The sequence below is a fragment of the Cetorhinus maximus genome, chromosome 11 (assembly GCF_964194155.1).
Source record: "Cetorhinus maximus chromosome 11, sCetMax3.hap1.1, whole genome shotgun sequence".
Classification (NCBI taxonomy): Eukaryota; Metazoa; Chordata; class Chondrichthyes; order Lamniformes; family Cetorhinidae; genus Cetorhinus; species Cetorhinus maximus.
Window position 1 is genome coordinate 85,125,577 of NC_135889.1, and position 21,694 is coordinate 85,147,270.

General features: G+C 41.3%; 1 protein-coding gene across 4 annotated transcripts in view; it reads right to left on the reverse strand.

Moving 5' to 3' along the window:
• Positions 1-21,694, reverse strand: part of cfap221 (cilia and flagella associated protein 221) — a 192,100-nt gene that overhangs the window by 41,427 nt on the left and 128,979 nt on the right. For all 4 annotated transcript variants that reach the window (XM_078552370.1, XM_078552368.1, XM_078552369.1 and 1 more), the window contains 4 exons: positions 9,421-9,517; positions 8,018-8,148; positions 6,054-6,134; positions 4,858-4,965 (listed from right to left, as the gene is read on the reverse strand). In XM_078552370.1, coding sequence (XP_078408496.1) covers positions 4,858-4,965; positions 6,054-6,134; positions 8,018-8,148; positions 9,421-9,517 — 417 coding nt within the window. The remainder of the gene's footprint in view (positions 1-4,857; positions 4,966-6,053; positions 6,135-8,017; positions 8,149-9,420; positions 9,518-21,694) is intronic.

Consider the following 21,694-nt stretch of genomic DNA (forward strand, 5'->3'; position numbering starts at 1 on the left):
CCATCTATATATATTCTCATGTGCCTAGTTTAAATAAGTGAACCCACAATGTGTCGACACAATTCCTCATGAGTGATTGGTCATTATAAAAACACAACATGAAGCACCTTGGGAAGTTTTATTATGTTAAAAGTGCTATGTAAATACAGCTTGCTGTTGTTGATAGACTTCTTCTAGGACTGCAGTGTGTACCATTCTTTTGATGCTGACTGTAAAATCTGGGCCATTAAGTTTAATTTTATATAAAAATAGCCCGATGAAGCACTTTAGCACTAAAGGGGCTGTGTAAATGTAAGCTGTTATTATAGCAGATGGAATAGTAGTTAATGCATATGGAGGGATTAGATTTGCCGACTCTTGTTGGAGACTTTGCTGGAGGTTTGATCATGTGATGGCCTGTGCACATGTCATCTTACCATGTGACATGTGATCGCACGTCCCCTGCAAATGTTATTGCATTTGTCTCATAAATTTAGTTGTGCTAAAGGCTATTGTGTGAGAAGTTTTGAGAACCACGAAGCAACAGGTGAAGGAGAGAAACCTGGGCAGAGGAAGATGGGAAACAAAAGGTTGAGGAAGGATTCACAGTAGAGAAGACAGAACTGCAAGGAACTTTGATTCCACCAGTATCTAACAGTAACTCACTGAAATTTCACTGAATTAATTGTAATACCAGTAATAAACGGATTCCCCTCGTAACCAACATGAATGCACCTCACTGATGATCGATATATAACAAGAACTTGCATTTATATAGCACATTTAACCTAGTGAAATATCCCAAGTAATATGTGTAATGCCCAAAATCTCATTTGTAAATCGTGTTAACCAAATAACCTGCTGATATTTACCCAGAAAATACAACCAGAATTTTCCTGCTCTGTACAAACAGGCTCCCCAGTTGATGCCACTTTTAACAGGCCCCATCTTTCTCCTTATCTCCTTGGATCTCTGTGTGAAGGTGTTCATCTGTATCTGGACTTTACACATCAAAATCTGTCAGCACAGATCGACCTGAATCAAACTGAGAGATCATAAAAATGGCAACGAGCTTGGTGTCCAGCTCATATCTCCCTAAACTCAGTTCAGCGTCAGCTGAAGGTGCGTTTTCATACAATGTTATAAATTACAGCACGGGAGGATGCCATTTGGCCCACGATGCCTTTGATGGTGCTGGTTGTCTCTTAGATCTATTTATTTTCTCCACAGATCCTTTTATTTCTCTTCTTTTCCTTCACCCCATTAGCAACTGTGCCATCAACCATCTAGGCACTAATGCCTGGAATTTCCTCCGCCTTTCTGTCCTCTCTTCTTAAAAGTCGCTTCTCAAAATCTACCTTTTTGATCAATTTTATTGTCAACTGCACTAATATCTTTGGTTTTAGCTTGGTGTTAACATTACGCTCCCTTGAAGAGCATTGAGATATTCATTATATTAAAGGTGCCATATAAAGGTAGGCTGTTGTTGCTTTCAAATATTTATCTTATTCCCTTCTTTATCAATTCGTTTTTGAAAGTTACTATTGAATCTGTTTCCAATGCCCTTTCAGACAGATCATCATAACTCAGTGCATTAAAAATAATTCCAAATTTCACCCACTGAATTTTTTGTCAATTATCTTAAACCCATGTTCTCAGGCCTTGCCACTAGAAACAGTTTCTACCTGTTTATTCTTATCCAAACCCCTCATAATCTTGCGCAATTTGCTCAAAATTTGAATGCCTTGTAATTAATTATCCAAAATTGTTTATAAGTATGAAAGAATAAAACTCAAAATTGTAGAAATGTGAAACAACAGGATATGCAGGAAATACACGAAACAGGTCTCTGCAACTGACCTTCCTTCCATCATAAGGTCAGCAGTGGGAATGTTCGCTGAAGATTGCACAATGTTCAACACCATTTGCAACTCCTCAGGTACTGAAGCAGTCCATGTCCAAATGCAGCAAGACCTGGACAATATCCAGGCTTGGGCTGACAAATGGCAAGTAACATTCGTGCCACACAAGTGCCAGACAATGGCCATCTCCAACAAGAGAGAATCTAACCATCACCCCTTGATGTTCAATGGCATTATCATCACTGAATCCCCCACTATCAACATCCTTGAGGAGGGGTTACCATTGACCAGAAACTGAACTGGACTCGCCATATAAATACTGTGGCTACAAGAGCAGAAGCTAGGAATCCTGTGATGAGTAACTCACCTCCTGACTCCCCAAAGGCTGTCCATCATCTACAAGTCACAGGTCAGGAGTGTGATGGAATAATCTCCACTTTCCTGGATGATGCAGTTCCAACAACATTAAAGAAGCTTGACACCGTCCAGGACAAAGCATTCACAAACATCCACTCCCTCCACCACTGACGCACAGTAGCAGCAGTGTGTACCATCTACAAGATGCACTGCAGGAACTCATCAAGGCTCCTTAGACAGCACCTTCCAAACCCATGACCACTACCGCCTAGAAGGAGAAAGGCAGCGGATAGATGGGAACACCACCATCTGGAAGTTCCTTTCCAAGTCACTCACTATCCTGACTGGGAAATATATCGCTGTTCCTTCATTGTCGCTGGGTCAAAATCCTGGAACTCCCTAACAGCACTGTGGATGTACCTACACCACATGGACTGCAGCGGTTCAAGAAGGCAGCTCACCACCACCTTCTCAAGGGCAACTAGGGATGGACAATAAATACTGGGCCAGCCAGCGAAGCCCACATCCTGTGAATGAATAATAAAAAAAGAAGACTTCAACTGGTGAATTAAGGAAAATGAAGCACTGGTGAATGGGGAGATGGTGGCACACTGGTAACGTCACTGGACTAGTAATCCAGAGGCCCAGTCTAATGCTCTGCGGACCTGGGTTCAAATCCCACCATGCAGCTGGCGGAATTTAAATTCAATGAATAAATCTGGAATTAGAAAAGTACTCTCAGTAATGGTGACCATGACAACTATCTGTGATCGCTGTAAAAACCCATGTGGTTCACTAATGTCCTTTAAGGAAGGAAATCTGGCATCCTTACCTGGTCTGGCCTACACATGGCTCCAGACCCACAACAATGTGGTTGACTCTGAAATGGCCTAGCAAACTACTTAGTTTGAGGGCAATTAGCGATGGGCAACAAATGCTGAACTTGCCAGTGACGTCCACATCCCATGAAAGAATAAAGGAAAAAAAATAAAGCTAAGTTGCCTGGATTTAATTTACTATTTTCTGGGCTTGTGTAATGCAGCCATTTAAGGACTTTTGCTGGACACTCATGATCCATTGCATTTTCCAGCCTGTGTATTGTGTGTCCATTAATTACCGTAAATTACAGTCGGGAGGAGTAGGAGATTCACTGCTCAATACTAAAGGGAACCCAGCCATCAACTATGAGCTGTGTGTGGGGTTGATAAAGAATATTAGGAAAGTAGGGAGATCATGTTGGAGTTGTATAGAACCTTGGTGAGGCCACAGCTGGAGTACTTTGTGCAGTTTTGGTCGCCACATTATAGGAAGGATGTGATTGCACTGGAGGGGGTGCAGAGGAGATTCACCAGGATGTTGCCTGGGATGAAACATTTAAGTTATGAAGAGAGGTTGGATAGATAGACTTGGGTAGTTTTCATTGGAGCAGAGAAGACTGAGGGGCGGCCTGATCGAGGTGTACAAGATTGAGGGGCATGGACAGGGTGGATAGGGAGCAGCTGTTCCCCTTAGTTGAAGGGTCAGTCATAAGGGGACCTAAGTTCAAGGTGAGGGGCGGGAGGTTTAGGGGGGATGTGAGGAAAAACCTTTTACCCAGAGTCTGGAATGCACTGCCTGGGAGGGTGGTGGAGGCGGGTTGTCTCACATCCTTTAAAAAGTACCTGGATGAGCACTTGGCACAGCATAACATTCAAGGCTATGGGCCAAGTGCTGGCAAATGGGATTAGGTAGGTAGGTCAAGTATTTCTCATGTGTCGGTGCAGACTCGATGGGCCGAAGGGCCTCTTCTGCACTGTGAGATTCTGTGAACTCCTGTTTTAAAATTATTTTATAGCCTCTACCTCAGCAGCCACTTATGGTGAAGCATTCAGGAGCTAATAGCTCTCAGTTGAAGAACATTCCTACTCCCTTGATACTCAGTCTCTACTCTCTTGCATCCATCTGCCCACTGGTGGAATCCCATATTTAATTTACCCATTTACTGGCTGCTCCTCTCACAGCATTGTTTCCACTCACTACATATCTTCAGAAAATGCTGATCTCCAAGACATCATTCACAAGTCTCCCCCCATGCTGAACAGCTAACCCCAATCTCCTTCCTGCCCAAATCCGTCATCTCGATCACATTACTTAGGGTTGGCTTACATGCTGAGGATCAGATCCCCGCACCCTGGTGTGAATATTGGGGGCAAGTTCACCTCCACTTGGCTGGCTTGCCCTGTTTTAATTATTTGGGCGACCACCCTTTAATTAGTATGAGACAGGACTTCTGTCCATCTCCAGGAGGAAGTGTCGCTTCATAGAGCTGCCAACCAAGCAGAGGCCAGCAGCTCTGCACTTCCAAGATTGGTATTGCAGGTGGCCTGCAAGAAAGAGGAACCATGGATGCCTCCAAAGCTAGGTGAATCAGGGTTCTTGCTGGGGCCAGGTTGGCGGTGTGGGGGTGGTGGGGGTGGGGGTGGGTGAACAACAGCCTACAGGGTTAAACTTGCCAGGCTACACATTGGGTGCATGCCTCTCCTTCTCCTTATTTAGCATAGAATATTTAATGACCATCTCAGTCTTCTAAATTTAGATCATAAATCCATTTTTGAAAACAAATAACAGCTCTTAGATTTATATTTGAAGATAGTATACTAAATTAGATAAGATTAATTACCTCTGCTCCTGACCTGATGGGTCTTGACAATGTTAATGGAAGATAACTGGATGAAGCATATTGGGTAGAGAATGGTTTATATTCCATTTGCTTGTAACGTTGATATACCTGTAAAAATTTATAACTTACATAAAGTAAAATGTTACATTAAAGAAGAGACCTAAAAATAACTGAAGATCATTTTAACATAAGAAATGCAAGACACAAAAATGAGTAGTTTCAGGCATTATTGTTTCACGCATTATCTTTTAGCACTACTTCAGATTAATTAAAGACATAATTCTGGCACTCTGGGCTGGATTTTCAAATGGGTTGGGGTTAGGATTGGAGGTGGGTGGGTGTCAAATTCACACTGCTGTCCTCCTTACCAGTTTGCCACCACGATCCTGACTCCAAGCCATTTTCAAAGAGGGTGGCTTGCGGATGGATTGGCTGCCCGCCTGCCAGCAAGTGGTGGGCAAGCAATTAAAATAAGGCCAATTATTTTAAATTAATAGGCCTAATAAGGCTCCTATTATGCCAACATGGTGGGCTAAGGGCAGAAGGGGGTGCAATGAAAAATCAAGCAAGGGACCGCCACCCACCCACACCAGACCCATAACAGCCATTGGGCCACAGCTCTGGCCACTGGCTGTCGCCTGGAGGGACTGCGACTCTAGGATCATGACCAAGCAGCTGTGGCATTTTGAAAAGTAAAAATTAACTTACCTGGCCTTGTCTCTAACAATCTCCATGCTCAGACTGGCAGCTCCCACTTCAGCCGGTAGGGCTGCCAATCCCTGAGTCCTGTTGAATTCATTTAAGGCTGGGATAGACAGATTTTTGGTCCCACAGGGAACTAGGGGATATGGGGAGCAGGCAGGAAAATAGATTTGAAGCCCAAGATCAGCCATGATTGTACTTAAAGGTGGAACAAGCTCGACGGGTCAAATGGTCTACTCTCGCTCCTATTTCTTGTGTTCTTGATGGACAAATTTTCATTGGTCCTCCAGTTTCGGGAGTCCGCCCACCACCCTGATTGGACAGCAAGCCCACTCCTTGGTCTTTGATTGCCTGCAACATTGAAAATTGCAGTCGGCATGCTTGGGGTTGAAACCCAGAACTAGCCCCCTTTTCCAATTCCCGACTGCTGATTGAAAATCCAGCCCTATGTATCATTGAGAGTAGCATAAGAACTGGAACTTAAAATATGTAACCTTTAGATTGAAGAATGGTACTATTTGATCGATTACTACTTTTGAAGGCTTGACAGACACGGGTCCAAGTGCATCAGCGGCCTAAAAAAAATTATGTAGATGTTTATTCATTAGGCATGGTGTGCTATTTTGAATACTTGTTCGATTGGTATTTAAGTTGTTACGCTGGGTTAATTTTAAACTGACCTCCATCAGCAATGATACGTTTCATTATGACAGCCATCAGCCAAGATGCTGAGACATTATGCTGCCAGAAAGTGTGTGAGCATTTGTTATTGCTAAATTAAATTAAATTAAAAGCTAGCATTAAATACTGATAACATAACATATCTTTTTATCCAGCATATTTGCCAAATGTCAGTCTACATTTAAATGTAGAAAAGCCCATATGCTAATCTATATGCTTATGCTAGACAGAAAATATCAGACAAAGCAACAGAAACATACAGAGCAAATAGTGACATTAGTAAAATGACAAATACAGCAGCACCCCGAAATTCATCCTTTTGCCCTCATTTCCCCCCAAGAAAATGGGTATAACAAGGACCAATTTCTATCCCTAAAGATGACACTTAAATTCAAGTTATTGTTGTTGATGCAAATTAGGCCTTTAAAACTTGTCCTTGGACCCGACCCAAATCTGTTCTGTGTAATGGAGGCAAAAACTCTGACGTTATTCAAGAAACAATTGAATTTTCTGCAGAGGTTTTCTGGATGATTGAGTTTAGTTGGGCCAAATTACGTTCTCCATCAATGTCTGTCTTATCATCTTGAATCTAATTTCATTGTTCCTTACCACTTGCTCTGCATTTTAACCTACAGAACATTATCTGACAGTACTGTCTCCAAAACAAATGCTAAATTCATGCTACATGTTGTAATTCCCCTCTACAGTAGACTGCCAACAAACAGAATAATCATCAACCAGGAACGTTGGGTGGAATTTAATTAAAGCATTGGGGGTCCCGCCGGCTAGTGGAAAACTAGTGAGAACCCTATCCAAGGGAGGCCCGAAGCTATTTAAGTACAAACAGTCACTTAGCTGGACAGCATCAGGCTTCCCACTCAGTCAAGGCCCCAGCAAGATGGAATTCCATCCCCAAGAGCTGCCCGCCAATCAGAGGACAACAGCTCTTCAGTACTGGCAGTGAAACCAGGAGTGGTGGCTGTTGCTGGTAATGCACTGAGGCCCTCACCAGGGGTTGTCGCTAGGACCCTGGAGAGAGTTAGGTGGGATGAGGGTCATGGGGAGGGAAGGGAGGGGGGGGTTTGATCTAAGGGAGGGAGCTTTAAGTGGTCCACCCCTTCCCCGATGCTGGGTCCCTCGATCAGACACTGAGTGCTTGTTAAAAGAGGGCCCTACGCTCACCACCATTACACACACCTCTGCAACTCCCAACAAGGCTGCAGCCAAACCCAACAGGGTTTCCTGGGCGGTTTTCAGGAGGTACGGGAGACTCATACAAGTCCATTTAAATCCGAGGTACAATTAAATCCCAGTGGGCTCAGAGATAATTGGTCTTGAGGGACTTGTTAACAAGTCTAATAGCCTTCCTGCGCCAATGAGTGGGATTCCTATGTCGGGCCCTTCCCGTTCTTCCATTAAATGCAGGACAGTTTTCTGGGCAATGGAAATTGGACACATGACCTTCCGCCCAATTCTTCTGGCACCACCCCCCCCCGCCTTCATGCCCGTTCCATCGGGCTTCATTAAATTCTGCCCATTAACTCCATTTCTCCACAGTTGCTGCATGAGCATTTCCAGCATTTCTGTTTTTGTGTCAATAAACAAGATACTTGTTATGAAAAACACTAGGTAGTCAATATAAGTGAGCTAACAGAACTGCTTTGTTGTTGTTTAAACTAGGTGATGTATATATTAAAAATGCATACATTTGAATCTTGATTTGATTATCATTAAATATAAATAATTCAAATTCCCAAAACATTTATATTTTACTTACTAATGCATCTTTCCAGTCAGGAGAGACATAATAAGGGAACGTAAAAGGCTGAATGTCTCCCATTGCAAAATCCACACGGCATTTTTCTTCACTTTCCTGAACTGTCCCATCAACGGAAAATATGCTGCTTTCTGTCAAGAAGGAAGAATAACTGAAAACATTTTAGTACAGAAAAGAGCAGAGTTGTTAATTTTTTTGGTCAATGTCGATCCACAGGATCCAATGTTCTGCTTCAGCTCGATAGTGGAGAGAATAGATATGCAAGTAGAAACTGGAACTTGGGACTGGACTGGAATTTTGGGCTAGACCTTCTTTTCATCAGGATTCCTTCCCATTCAAAATTCTGTCTTAAATTCTGGTGGAACAGAATTACCACAGGCCTACTGATGTCAGTCAGTGGGACAGATTAAGCAGGTCTTCTGCTCTCCCATGCTACATCAAAGGGACAAGTCAGAGAAAATTGCTGGAATGCCCAGGGAACTTCTTCCAGTTTGCTCTTACAAAGGGAGCATGGAATTCTCCCCAGCTGAAAGTTGGAGACAATTCTATGGAGGCTGCAGCAATGGCTTCAGAACTTGCCCAGACATGTAAATGATCACTGAGGAGACTGATTACCTTATAATTAACATCTAAAGGCTTGCTTAAAGTTGAAGATATCTTTAACTTTTTAAATCTGCAATCAGTAATAGCCCTAGTAATCTCCAAGTAGCACAGCTTTGTTCTGTTCTCTCTGCCAACAGATTATAATATGAGCTCCTGATGCATGCTTATGGGCACAGAACATCTACCTAGCCTAATTACCCTGTCCTCAAATTTGGATGGGGTCTGAATTGGCTTACGTCGGTGGATTTATGGTTATTCTGCCGCATCTCTGCAGGGTTAGTGTTAAGGCCTATCATTTGTCTTCTCAAATGATTAGCGATCCTTATTAAACACTAGACTGCACACAGGAAATACAATATTTGTCCTTGGCAGCATAGACTGAAACACACACACCTACAAGTTAAGAATCAGTCAAAAAACAATTACTTAAAAGTAGCACACTGCTGAAACTTAACCGCATTGCTAGTTCTTAAACCATAATAGCAACGACACAGGTAAGTCCTCATAATGTTACATACATGCTGACCTGAATTCCTAATTGGAACAAATTTTGCTATTTTACCAAGATTCTGTTCAGATAAGTTACAGTGATGCATAATTTGCCTTTTCTTTTAAATAAAGACTTATAATTACTAACTGATTTTGAATATTTCAGAAATATAATTTAATAACAAAATTAATAATTAACGTGAAGTACTCACTATCTAAAGTGAGTGAAAGCATAAAATATTATTCAATTATAAATATATAGCTACTGGTATATATTGTATTAAAATCCTTTAAAAAAACCAAATGCATACCTTTTAAAATGAGCCCACTTTCTGTTTGTCTTTTATGGTTTCTAACAAGTTTTCGTAACAAAATCAATCTATGGTTTACTCGGCATTGTATGATAACCTAAGATTAAAAGAGACATTAGCCATTAAAATGTTGGTAGAAGTGAATGATGCTGGACTTTGCTAAACATGTTGAAAATATTGAAGGTAGTGACAGATTATGAACTAAAGTGTTCCAGAGGAGAGTTCCAGAGGTGCATAATGTAGGCAACATAATTACTAGTGGGTACCATAGATTAGGCAGGAATTTAAAACTGATCGGTAATTAGAAAATGAATTGCAGCTTTCATAACTTTAAGAGCAGTGGGTGAGAGTTTGAACACTAAATAGAATCAGTCTCCAATAGAATAGAAATAAATTAACAGGGAGGAAGAAAGGTCGAATAAAAATAGAAAATGCTCGAAAACTCGGCAGGTCTGACAGCATCTGTGGAGAGAGAAACAGAGTTAACGTTTCGAGTCTGTATGACACTTCTTCAGAGGAAAAGTGGATTTTGTCGTAATGAAGTTTATAGAGAAGACATTATATGCTTGTTTAAAAAGGGGGAAAAGAATAAGTTGAGTAATTATAGGCTAGTCATGGGTGGTGGGAAGATTATTGGAAAAAGTGCTCAGGAACGGCATTAATCGTCATTTAAAAAGGTATGAATTATTCAAGAGCAGACAGCTTGGATTAGTTAAGGAAAGGTCAAGTCTGAATAATTTGATCAATTTTTTTGAGAAGGTAATGGAGGGTCAATGAGGGTAGCGCGTATAGTCTACATGGATTTTGCAAGGCTTTTGACAAGTTTCCACATGGCAGATTGGTCAGAAAAGCAAATCCCATAGGATCCAAGGGAAAGTGGCAAGTTGGATTCAAAATTGGCTCACTGACAGGAAGCAAAGGGTAATGGTTGCCAGGTGTTTTGCGACTGGCAGGCTGTTTCCAGAGGGATTCTGCAAGGCTCAGTACTTGGTCTCTTGCTTTTCGTGGTATACTATCAATGATTCAGACTTAAATGTGGGGGGGAATGACTAAAATATTTGCAGATTATACCAAAATTGGTTTTATTTGATAGTGAGGAAGAAAGCTATAGACCGCAGGAAGATATCAATGAACTGGTTAAGTGGACAGAAAAATGGCAAATGGAATTCAATCTGGAGAAATGTGAGGTAATTCACAGGGGGAGAGTAAACAAGACAAGGGAATACACAGTAAATGGTGGGATACTGAGAAGTGTAGAGGTTCAGAAGGATGTTGAGTGTAAGTCCACAGACCCCTGAAAGTAATAGGACAGATAGATAGGTAGTTAAGAATGCTACACGATACTTTCCTTTGTTACATGAGACATAGAATATATGAGATATAGAATATAAGAGCAGGGAATTTAAGTTAGAAATCTATAAAACACTAATTAGACCACAGTTAGAGTACTGCATACAGTTTTTATCGGCACATTACAGGAAGGACGTGATTCGACCAAAGAAAGTACAGGAGGAGATTTCTGAGGATGTTGCCTGAACTGGAGAACTTTAGCTGTGAGGAAAGATCATTTATACTAGGGCTGTCTTCTTTGGAACAGAGGAGGGTGAGGGGAGATTCAATTAGAAGTGTATAAAATTGAAGGGCCTAGGTAGAGGGGATGGGGAGGACCTGTCTCCCTTAGCAGAGTGGTCAATAACCAGAGGGAAAAGATTTAAAGTAACTGGCAGAAGGATTAGAGGGGAGTTGACAAGAACTTTTTTTCACTCAGAGGGTTGTGGATATTTGGAACTCTCTGCCTGAAAGGGTGATAGAGGCAAAAACCCTTGTGGCATTTAAAAAGTACTTGAATATGCACTTGAAGTAATGTAACCTACAAGGCCAAGAGCTGCAAAATGGGAGTAGGATGGATAGCTCATTTTCTGCTGGTACAGACATGATGAGTCAAAGTGCCTCTTTCTGTGCAATAAATTTCAGTGATTCTATGATTCCAGGTAAAATTTAAGCTTTAGGATGATGGAAGAGATACCATCAAAATCACAAGGTGAATTATTTAGTGTAGGTCACAAATCATTCAACAGAATAGAGCAGGGGAGAGAGTCTCTTTACCAAGCTTACTGAATGTAAAGTTCGAGAAGAAAAGCATGACATCAAGATCAACTTTCTCCTTAGGATAGATGGGAACTGGACGATCAACATGGAAGACTGATGGGAAGGATTATTCACAAAATAGCAGAGTGATGCCTTTGGCAAGGGATCTAAGAGTAGCTGTTGAGGAGCAGGAGATGCTTGTTTTTTGGTTAAATTTGACAATATAATAATGGAAATCATGAGCAAAAATAAAGTTGACTTTGGATAATTCAGACTGATGAAAACTGGTCATTGGAACAGGAATGGCCTTCTGTGGGGGGTTGGTTTTCAAGCAATGGAAATCCTACATTTCCAATCTTGTTCCCGTCTTCAAAATAGACAATAGTGAGTGAGAAGGAAGAAAGAAGGTCAGTAAAATGTTTTCTATTTTTCAATAAGGGTTAGAGAAAGGGTTGTACAGAGAAAATAAACTAATATACTCAAAATAGTGAAAAAATGAGAAAGAGAGAATATCATTGAGAGGGACAAAGCAGAATTATAAGTTTTATTTGTAATTAAAATTGTGTTTTAATTACTTATGTAATTCAGTAATGGTTAATAGTAAATTTGACATTTGAGTAACTTTACCACTGTAACAGTTTCTTATGGCAGCTCAACATATGAACTGCAATGATACCACATGAGTCATCCCAAGAGACAGGAACTTACTGCTCCTGCCAACAGTCAAAATGTCATACAATGCAAGAACGTCTACTATTTACAAGCTGTTTAAAAGATGTTTGAGCTACTCACTCACTCTGAAATCATGACGTATATTTTTCATCACTTTAACTATCAAGTGTAAGCATTTTGTTAGTTCCAAATTTCACCTGTACGCCAGACTTCTAAAAGTGTTACTGAGCTCACATATCAAGCACTACTCCCAATAAACTTTGCATGTAGATAAAGGAATATTAAATCATTTCATGTTTCCCTGACTTTTTAAAATGTGATTGTGTTGCTGACAACTGCTTAAAGTTTTTAGCTTTTTCTTTATTTTAAACATTTTCTTCTTCCTCATATCAAGCAGTCATTTTAAGCATTTAATCTGTTTATGTAGATACCTAAAAATGAGAGTAAATATCCAAAAATAAATGACGTAAGTGACGATATTTGCATGTGCAATCTGATCATTTAACTCAGTATACAATAAAGTCATAATCTAATTATTATCAGTGCATATGTTGGGTATTTATCATATATTAAATCAGTAGGTACTCAACTTGCTACTTTTAGTGGGGCAGGAGGCACCTCCAGGTGGGTCACAGACAGTGGTTAAAATGACACAGAACCCTGCAGTATAACATTGTATGTCTTCAGGAAATAGAGCTGTTCCCAGCTGTATCCTCTAGCTGGCAGTCGACCAGGAGAAGGAAATGAAATTAAGAGAGGAGCTCAAGCAAAGGAAGAGAGCAACAGAAGTGGGGGAGAGAAAGAGTGGAGATATGGAGAGAAAGAGAGAATGAAAAACAAATTTAGAGGAGGAATCCTCAGATTTATCTGTGCCAACATCTAAAGCTGGCTGGTTGCAACAGTTATGAAAACATTTTAGTGGAACCTAACCAGAAACCATTTGAGGAATTGGGGCCCTACCTAAACTAATTTCAGAATCATTATGTAAAATAACTCATTACTATGAAACAAAAAGTGAAAATACTTCAATTGTTCCATTTTAGTGGTGGCCCTTCAGATCAAAAAGAATTCATAAATGTACCTCAGCATATCATTATTATTACAGGCAACATAGTGGTCATGTTATTGGACCTCTAATCCAGAGGCCTGGACTAATAATCCAAACTCACGAGTTTGGATCACACCATGGCAACTGGAAAATGTTTCAATTAATTAAATAAAATCTGGAATAAAAAGCTAGCATCAGTAATGAAGACCATGAATCTACAAGTCACCGTAGTCCCAGAGGACCATAGGCTGCTCTCTCATTAGAGAAAGATGATTGATGGTGAGTTTAACCTGAGGCGAGAGGTGAGGTTGAGAAGGCCATAGATGGCCTCAGCTGGTAGAGGAATTGAACCCGTGCTGTTCGCATCACTCCGCATCACAAACAGCTGTCCAGCCAACTGAGCTAACTGACCCCCAGTGAAACTACTGAATTGTTGTAAAAAACACATCTTGTTCATTACTGTCCTTTAGAGAAGTAAACATGCCATCTTAACCTGTCTCAATTATATGTCATTCCAGACCCACAGCAATGTGGTTGACTGCCCCCTGAAATGCCCTAGCAAGGCACTCATGGGCAACTAGGGATGGGCTGGCAAAACAGAGCTGGTGCAGAATGAGACAGCACCAAAGACAATGGCTTGTTACCTCATGATACCAACCTCCGAAAATAACAATGCAGTATGCCAAGTGTGAAGCAGAACAAGAGGACTTGGAAGCACAGTCAACCATTACTGTCACAGTCAACTCTATGGTACATATTAACTGCAGATGGCAAAGCTCTGTTTCTGGTTGTGCTGACCCACAACTGTGTAGACATTACTGCATGGTTATTGCCAATTAAGTACACCCAATTAGATCAGAGGCTAGGAATCCTGTGGCGAGTAACTCACCTCCTGACTCCCCAAAGCCTGTCAACCATCTACAAGGCAAAAGTCCCCTCACTGGGAGGGCTCTGCTTCCTGTTAGCCAGCCAATCTTCTATCCATGCCAATATGTTACCCCCTATACCATGAGCTTCTATTTTCCACAATAACCTTGACTGGCACTTTATCAAATGCCTTCTGGAAATCTGAGTACAGTACATCCACCGGTTTCCGTTTATACACAGCACATGTTACTTCCTCAAAGAACTACAATGGTTAAACATGATTTCCCTTTCACAAAACCACAGGCAGAATTTTACGTCCCGTGGGCGGGTGCGAGCTAGACCTGAATGGATGTGAAATAGCTAGTGATGATGTTGGGCGAGCATCCTGACGCCATCGCGTGATATTTTGCTTGGCGGGCTCGCACAGCTGTTCAAAGTGCGCCCGCCGACAATTAAGCGGGCAATTAAGCCCGTTAACAATGCAATTAATATCAATTTTACGTGGCTCGTCCACATTTATGGTTGGCGGACGGGACATTCTCCCAGGCAGCATTCACATTTTTGCTCAAACCTCGATCCAGGGTGGGATGAAATCTCCGTGGGGAAATAAAATAAAAAGAGATTTCTGGGGGCTGTTTTTTTTTAATGAGATATGCTTCCAGGTGTTTGATGTGCTGCATGGACATATTTTGCAGCATTTTTGTCATTTCCTTTATTCTGTGGAGGTCTGCAGCTCCCTAGGGCAGCTGTCTGCCTTCAGGGAGCTTACTAGAAGCCTTCACCACACCCTCAGTTAGTTTGGCACCCAACCTCTTCCCAAACCCCACCCCAGCAGCACTGAGCATTTCTCAGCGTGTGTTTCAGGGCTGGCCATTAATTGGCCAGCCAGTGTGAAATCGTAGTCAGGGGATGATCGCGGCCAGTGGCCCATTTCCTGTCTGCTTCCAGGCCCGCCAATCATGCGCGCCTGACAAAAAATTCAGGCCCATGTTGACTCTGCCAAATTACCTTGAACTCATCCAAGTGCCCTTCTATAGCTTCTTTAAAAATAGCTTCTAACACTTTCCCTGTGGCAGGTGTTAAGCTAACTGGCCTGTAGTTTCCCGCTTTCTGTCTCCCTCCCATTTGTTACTTTCCAATCTAGTAGAACCTTTCCCAAATCTAGGGAGTTTTGGAAAATTAAAACCAATGCACCAACTATCTCACTTCAGGACCGGGCACTTGTCAGCCCACAGCTCCAACAATTTACTCAGTACCACTTCACTGGTTTTTGTAATTTTCCTGAGTTCCTCCCTCCCTTCCATTTCCTGATTTATAGCTGCTTCTGGGATGTTACTTGTATCCTCTATAGTGAAGACCGATGCAAAGTACCTGTTCAATTCATCTACCATTTCCTTGTTTGACATTATTAGTTCTCCAGACCCACTTTCTGTAGGACCGATGCTCACTTTGTTAACTCGTTTCTTTCAAAAATATTTATAGAAATTCTTATTTTATATTTCTGGCTAGCTTTCTCTCAGAGTCTAACTTTTCCTTTCTTATTAATCCTCCAGTCATCCTTTGCTGTTCCTTATATTCTGTCCAATTTTCTGGCCTTCCACCTATCTTTGCACAATTATATACTTTTTCTTTAAGTTTGATTCTATATTTAACCTTTCTAGTTAACCACGGATGGTATGTCTGTCCCTTGGACTTTTTCTTACTCGTTGGAATGTATTCTGTGTGTTCTGAAATATCTCCTTAAATGTTTGTCAGAGCATCTCTATTGACCTATCCCTTAACCTAATTTACCAATTCACTTTAGCCAGCTCTGCTTTCATGCCCTCATAATTGACCTTATTTAAGTTTAAAAACAGTGTCGGACCCACTCCTCTTTCATTCAAACTGAATATAAAATTCAAGCATATTATGGTCGCTGCTACCTAGGGGCGCCTTCACTATGAGATCATTAATTAATCCCAGCTCGTTGCACAATACCAGGTCCAGTGTAGCCTGCTCGCTGGTTGGCTCCAGAACATCCTGTTCTAGGAAACTATCCCAGAAACATTCTATGAACTCCTCATCTAGGCTACCTTTGCCCATCTGACTTTTCCAGTCTATGTGTAGATTAAAATCTCCCATGATTATCACCATGCCTTTCTGACAAACTCTCTTTGTTTCTGAAGAAGAGTCATATGGGCTCGAAACGTTAACCCTGTCTTTCTCTCCACAGATGCTGTCAGACCTGCTGAATTTTTCCAGCATTTTTTTTGTTTTTGTTTCAGATTTCCAGCATCTGCAGTATTTTGCCTTTATCCCTTTATTTCTTCCTTTTTGCTCCATTCTATCATGTGGTTACTATTAGGGGGCCTGTATACGACTCCCACAAGTGACTTCATATAGTAAATGCCTTTGTTCATGTGGCTGATGTGGAAATAAAGGCGATTCAATGTGATGAGATTGAGTGAGACTTAATGACACTGAGGAACAAGATGTGAGATACTTGGGTGGGGTGTTGCAGGATGGGAGGGGGTGTCTTCATTTTGCACCCTTGACTGAACCTGAGGCTTGCACATAACATCGATTAGACTCAATACCTGAGACTTGGAGAGGGATAAATGTGAAAGATATCCGCACAATAGTGCAGATTATGCATAGTGATCAAACACCTGTGCCACCATTGTGCATTCAAATTTTCTTAATTTTCCTAACTCTACTGCAGGTGCAGCCCCAGCATCTGCAGCAGAGTTGCAGGCAGCCTGCTGACTGCTATGACCTGTTGTCTGAGATGACATTGGCGGGACTCCTGGCCTCGGCCTGCTAAGGGTGTCCTGCTCTGGGGCAGTTGCACCTTCCTCAGCCTGAACTGCTGGAGTTGGTGGGGGTCACAGGCATTAGGGATTTAGAGTGGCAGAACACCCTTAGAGTGTTCTAAGTGGATGTCCCTGGGATGTTTGGCTGGTGCTCCTCCTCCCTTTGGATGTCTGAGGGCCCCTCTCTGATTCCTTCAGGAGAAGGGGCACCTGGAGCGAGGTTGTGATGACTTGTCCTCCTCTCACCTAGCCACATGGCTAGGGCGATGGTGTGAAGGTCTGAGCGCAAGTCTGGCAGAAAATGATGAACCTGGATCTGTAAGGCAGCCACCACGCTTCCCATTGAGACTTCGACGCACTCGCATGCCGGGGCCATGACATCAGACAGAATGTAGACGATTCCTCCATCCTTTGTTCCACTCTGGTGATGGCCTCTGGCAATGCTTTCTGAGGTTCCTCTGCCTGTCTCTGCATCTCCGACATTTCTCTCCATGCAAATTGCAGAGGCTCTTCATCGGACTTGATGTTCGCTCACCAGGAGGCAGTCATTGACTCCACAGACTCCTCTTTTGCATGTTGTCATGAAGAGATATTAATGTATATAATGTTATTGGAAATTATTTTAAATTGGACTTGTAGTAGGCTCAGTGTCTGTGGGAGCGAGTGTGTGTGCCTTGATTGGATTAAAGCCAGCTAGTCTGGGTGCTTTGATATATAGTAGTTTTGAGATGTTAAACAGTAAGGTAGAGGGTACATTTGCATTTTGTTGAATAAACAATTCAAAGACTGGGGGTAAAATCTTGCACCTGGCTAGGAGATACCAAGCCATATGTTTATATTACTAATAAAATTGGTACTATGAAAGGTGTTTTATTGTTAGAAGAGGTGGAGTTCAAAGGGCCTGGTGATACAATGTAAATTTACATTCAAAGGGAAGGCTAGGTGTATACAGAAAAAGAGTTTTGTGTATGAGTCAGAGGCATGTGAGGTCTATGCAGCCTTTGTAAACCATACCATTGTGTCGGCGAAGGAACAAAATGAAAGGAACCTCATTTTAAATTTGTAAGATAAAATGTGCTTTGCCTGGTGTCTAAGTCCATGGGTTATTGTTGGCCTTGGGGAAGAATACCTGGGAGTGATTAATTTGGGGATTTGTTTAATAATTATTATAGTAGTAATTTGTAGACATGTGTATGTGTTTAATGCCTTGCTAAATTAATAAGTGTTTAATTTAATTTATATAAAAAACCTCTCGAGGCCTGTTGGTTTTATTCCTGAATTCCGAGCTGCATCTCAAACATACCAATTGAAAATATTAGTTATGACAGTTGTTTAAAGTTTCCCCCTGGGATTTTAAATAACTCAGCCTTTACCAACTGCTGTATCGTAACAATTGGGGGCTCTTGGCGGGATAAAATTTGTAATTCCTTGATTGGCTTGGCCTTGGTGAATCTTAAGGTTACAAGTGCGAGAAACACTTTCAATTCAGGAGTTGGTGAGGTTTTTGTCGAAGTGGTGAGACTGCAAGATGGCTTTTGCAATTGCTAAGACTCGTCTGGGAGTAGAAGATATAACTCTGATTGGGTTGCAAAAAATAACCAAGAGTAAGTTAACAGAGTTGGCAGATAAGTTTGGGATTACCTGCTAGGAAAGCAAATATAATTAAAAGAATAACACAGAGTCTACAGTTGGAAGTGATACCTGACGCCAGTGAGTCACAGCTAGAGGTAGTGAGACTTCAATTTGAAATGATGAAGCTTGAATTTGAACAAGCAAAGGAACTGAAAAAACTTGAATTAGAAGCAAAGGAAAGAGAAATGACATTGAAAAGAGAGCAAGCAGAAAGGCAGGAGAAAGAAAGGAAGCTGGAACTGGACTTTCAGGAAAGAGAAAGAGAGAAAAAGAGAATACCTGCTTAAAAGGCTGGAAGTTAAAAAAGAAATCACGGATTCTGAGGAGAGTTCTGATGATGAAAAAACTTTAACCTAAAACCCAGTGAGGAGATGTTTAGATTTGTACAAGCTCTTCTAAAGTTTGAGGAAAAAGATGTTGAAGCATTCTTTATTTAATTTGAGAAGATAGCTAAACAGATGAAATGGCCACAGGAGTGCTGGACGTTATTATTACAGTCTGAATTGCTGGGTAGGGCACATGAGGTATATGCTTCGCAGTCTGAAGAGGTATTGGTGAATTATGAGGTGGTGAAATAGACTATTTTGAGTGCATATGAGTTGGTTCCTGAAACATACAGGCAGAAATTTAGGAATATGAGAAAACAGCCTGGACAAAGTTATACTGAGTTTGAGAGAATAAAACATAATAATTTTGACCGGTGGATACGGGCGTAAAAAAGAGATAATATATGCAGCTCTTAGGGGAGTAATTCTTTTGGAAGAATTTAAAGACTCAATCCCTTCGGTAGTGAGAATTCATGTGGAGGAACAGAGGGTTCAAACTGTAAGACTAACAGCAGAGATAGCTGATGATTATGTGTTAGTTCATAGAGCTGAACCTTTTTTTTGTCACCCTTTCAAATCGGAAAAGGATAGAAAGTGGGAAGGTGGAAGGAAGGTAGGTAGTCAGGGAAGAGAGGGAGTGGCTGGGAATTCCCAGGAAGTTTTTTTCTCAGAATAAAAAGGAAGATGCTGAGGGTAGGAGTGACATTTGAAAATTGAGGTGTTTTCATTGTAATGAAGTGGGGCACACAAAGTCTGTGTGTTGGAAATTGCAGGAAAAATCTGTTGGAATTATTGGGGCACAGAAAAGTTCGGGAAGTAAAAGTGCTGTGGGTTCTGAGGTTCAAGCACAGGAAAAAACAATGGTTTGTGTACAATGAACAGGGAAACCACAAGCAGTGATTAAGCAGGCGCTGTTAACCCCAATACCAGCACTGGAAGAACCTTTTACTCGGGTCATGATTGATTGTGTAGGACCTCTCTCTAAGACTAAAAGTGGAAATCAGTACTTAATGACAATAATGGGTGTGTCTACCAGGTTTCCCGAAGCGATGCCTTTAAGAAATATTGCAACCAAGAAGGTTGTGGAAGAGTTAATTAAATTTTTTACAAGACATGGTTTACCTAAGGAAATACAATCAAATCAGGGGTCAAATTTCATGTCACAGCTGTTTAAGGAAGCAATGAACAGTTTGGGGATAAAACAGATTAAGTCAACAACTTATCATCCGGAGTCACAAGGAGCTTTGGAAAGATGGCATCAAACTTTAAAAACTATGATGAGAGCGTACTGTCAGGATTATTCACAGGATTGGGTTGGAGGAATTCCATTCTTGTTATTTGCTATTAGAGACGCTCCTTATGCATCGACTGGTTTTAGCCCTTTTGAACTAGTTTATGGTCAATGAGGTAAGGGAACCACTGAAATTAATTCATGAGAAATTGATGGGTCAAAATTCAGAAACTATTCTCTTGAATTACGTATCAAATTTCAGGGGAAGATTGAACAGAGCATGTGAGCTGGCTAGGGAACATTTAAACATATCACAGCAAGTGATGTAAGTGAAGGCAGATAAGAAAGCTAAAGCTTGCAGTTTTGGTTCTGGAGAGAAAGTATTAGTTTTGTTATCAGTACTAGAGATTCATTAAATGCAAGATTTAGTGGGCCTTACAAGATTGAAAAGAAATTGAGTGAAGTAAATTATTTAATAAATACTCCAAATAGAAGAAAGGAGAGGGTGTGTCATGTAAATATGCTTAAAAAGTACTTTGACAGGGAAGAGGAACAAAAAGAGGTATTAGTGATGGTGGATGATGAGAAAGAGGTAGGAGTGCAGGACTCAAATTGATTTTCCTCTGATCAAATTGGGTATTGAGGGGGTGATTGAAACTTTAAATGAAACATTGAGTTACCTTCCAAGCAAGTGTCAAAGTGATTTGGAAAAGCTAATGCAGTCACACAAACCTATTTATGGGAATAAATTGGGAAAGACACATTTAGCTATACATGATGTCTCTCTACAGGTTTCATTTTCAATAAAGCAACATCCTTATAGATTAAATCCGGCAAATTTATCACAAGTACAAAAGTAAATTGATTTCATGCTTCATTGATTCTAGTTGCATTAACCGGAGTTTGCCTATTGCGCGGGTACTGAAACCGGATGGAACACAAAGGCCAGGATTTTACTTTGGTCAGGTGGGTTCGGCAGGACTGGCCACGGAGCTGACCGCCACCCGCAATCAGCTAATTTGGTGATGAACTTGGCTAAAAGTGAAGTTGTGAAAGTGCAAGTTATGTATCTAGGCCATACCATTGAACATGGTAAGGTGGCTCCGAGAGACGCGAAAGTTAAGGCTATTGTGGATTTCCCAGTGCCTAGAGCAAAACGAGAAGTTTTGAAATTTCTGGGCATATGTTGATTTTATTGGAAGTTTGTACCAAATTTTAGCCATGTGGTTGCTCCATTGACTGAACTATTAAAAAAAAACAAGGGGCTTGGCGAGCGGGGGCGGGGCCCGCTCGCCGAGGCGTAAAATGACGCACGGTGTCGTTGGGCAGACGTCCCGACATCACCGCGTGTCATTTAGATTTTCAGTTTGGTGGGCGCGCAGCCGAACTGCCAAAGGCCTATTAAGGTCTTTTAAAAAGCCAATAAAGCAATTAGCTGAGCTGCCCGTCCAGCCTTAAGGTTGGTGGGCAGGCGAAGAGCCCAGACAGCCTTCGCATTTTTCATGGAACCTCATACACGGGTGGGATGAGGTTTCATGAACGTTTTTAAAAGTGTTTGAAAAATTTTTAATAAAATTATTGGACATTTCTCAGCTCATGTGACAGTTTCACATGAAGG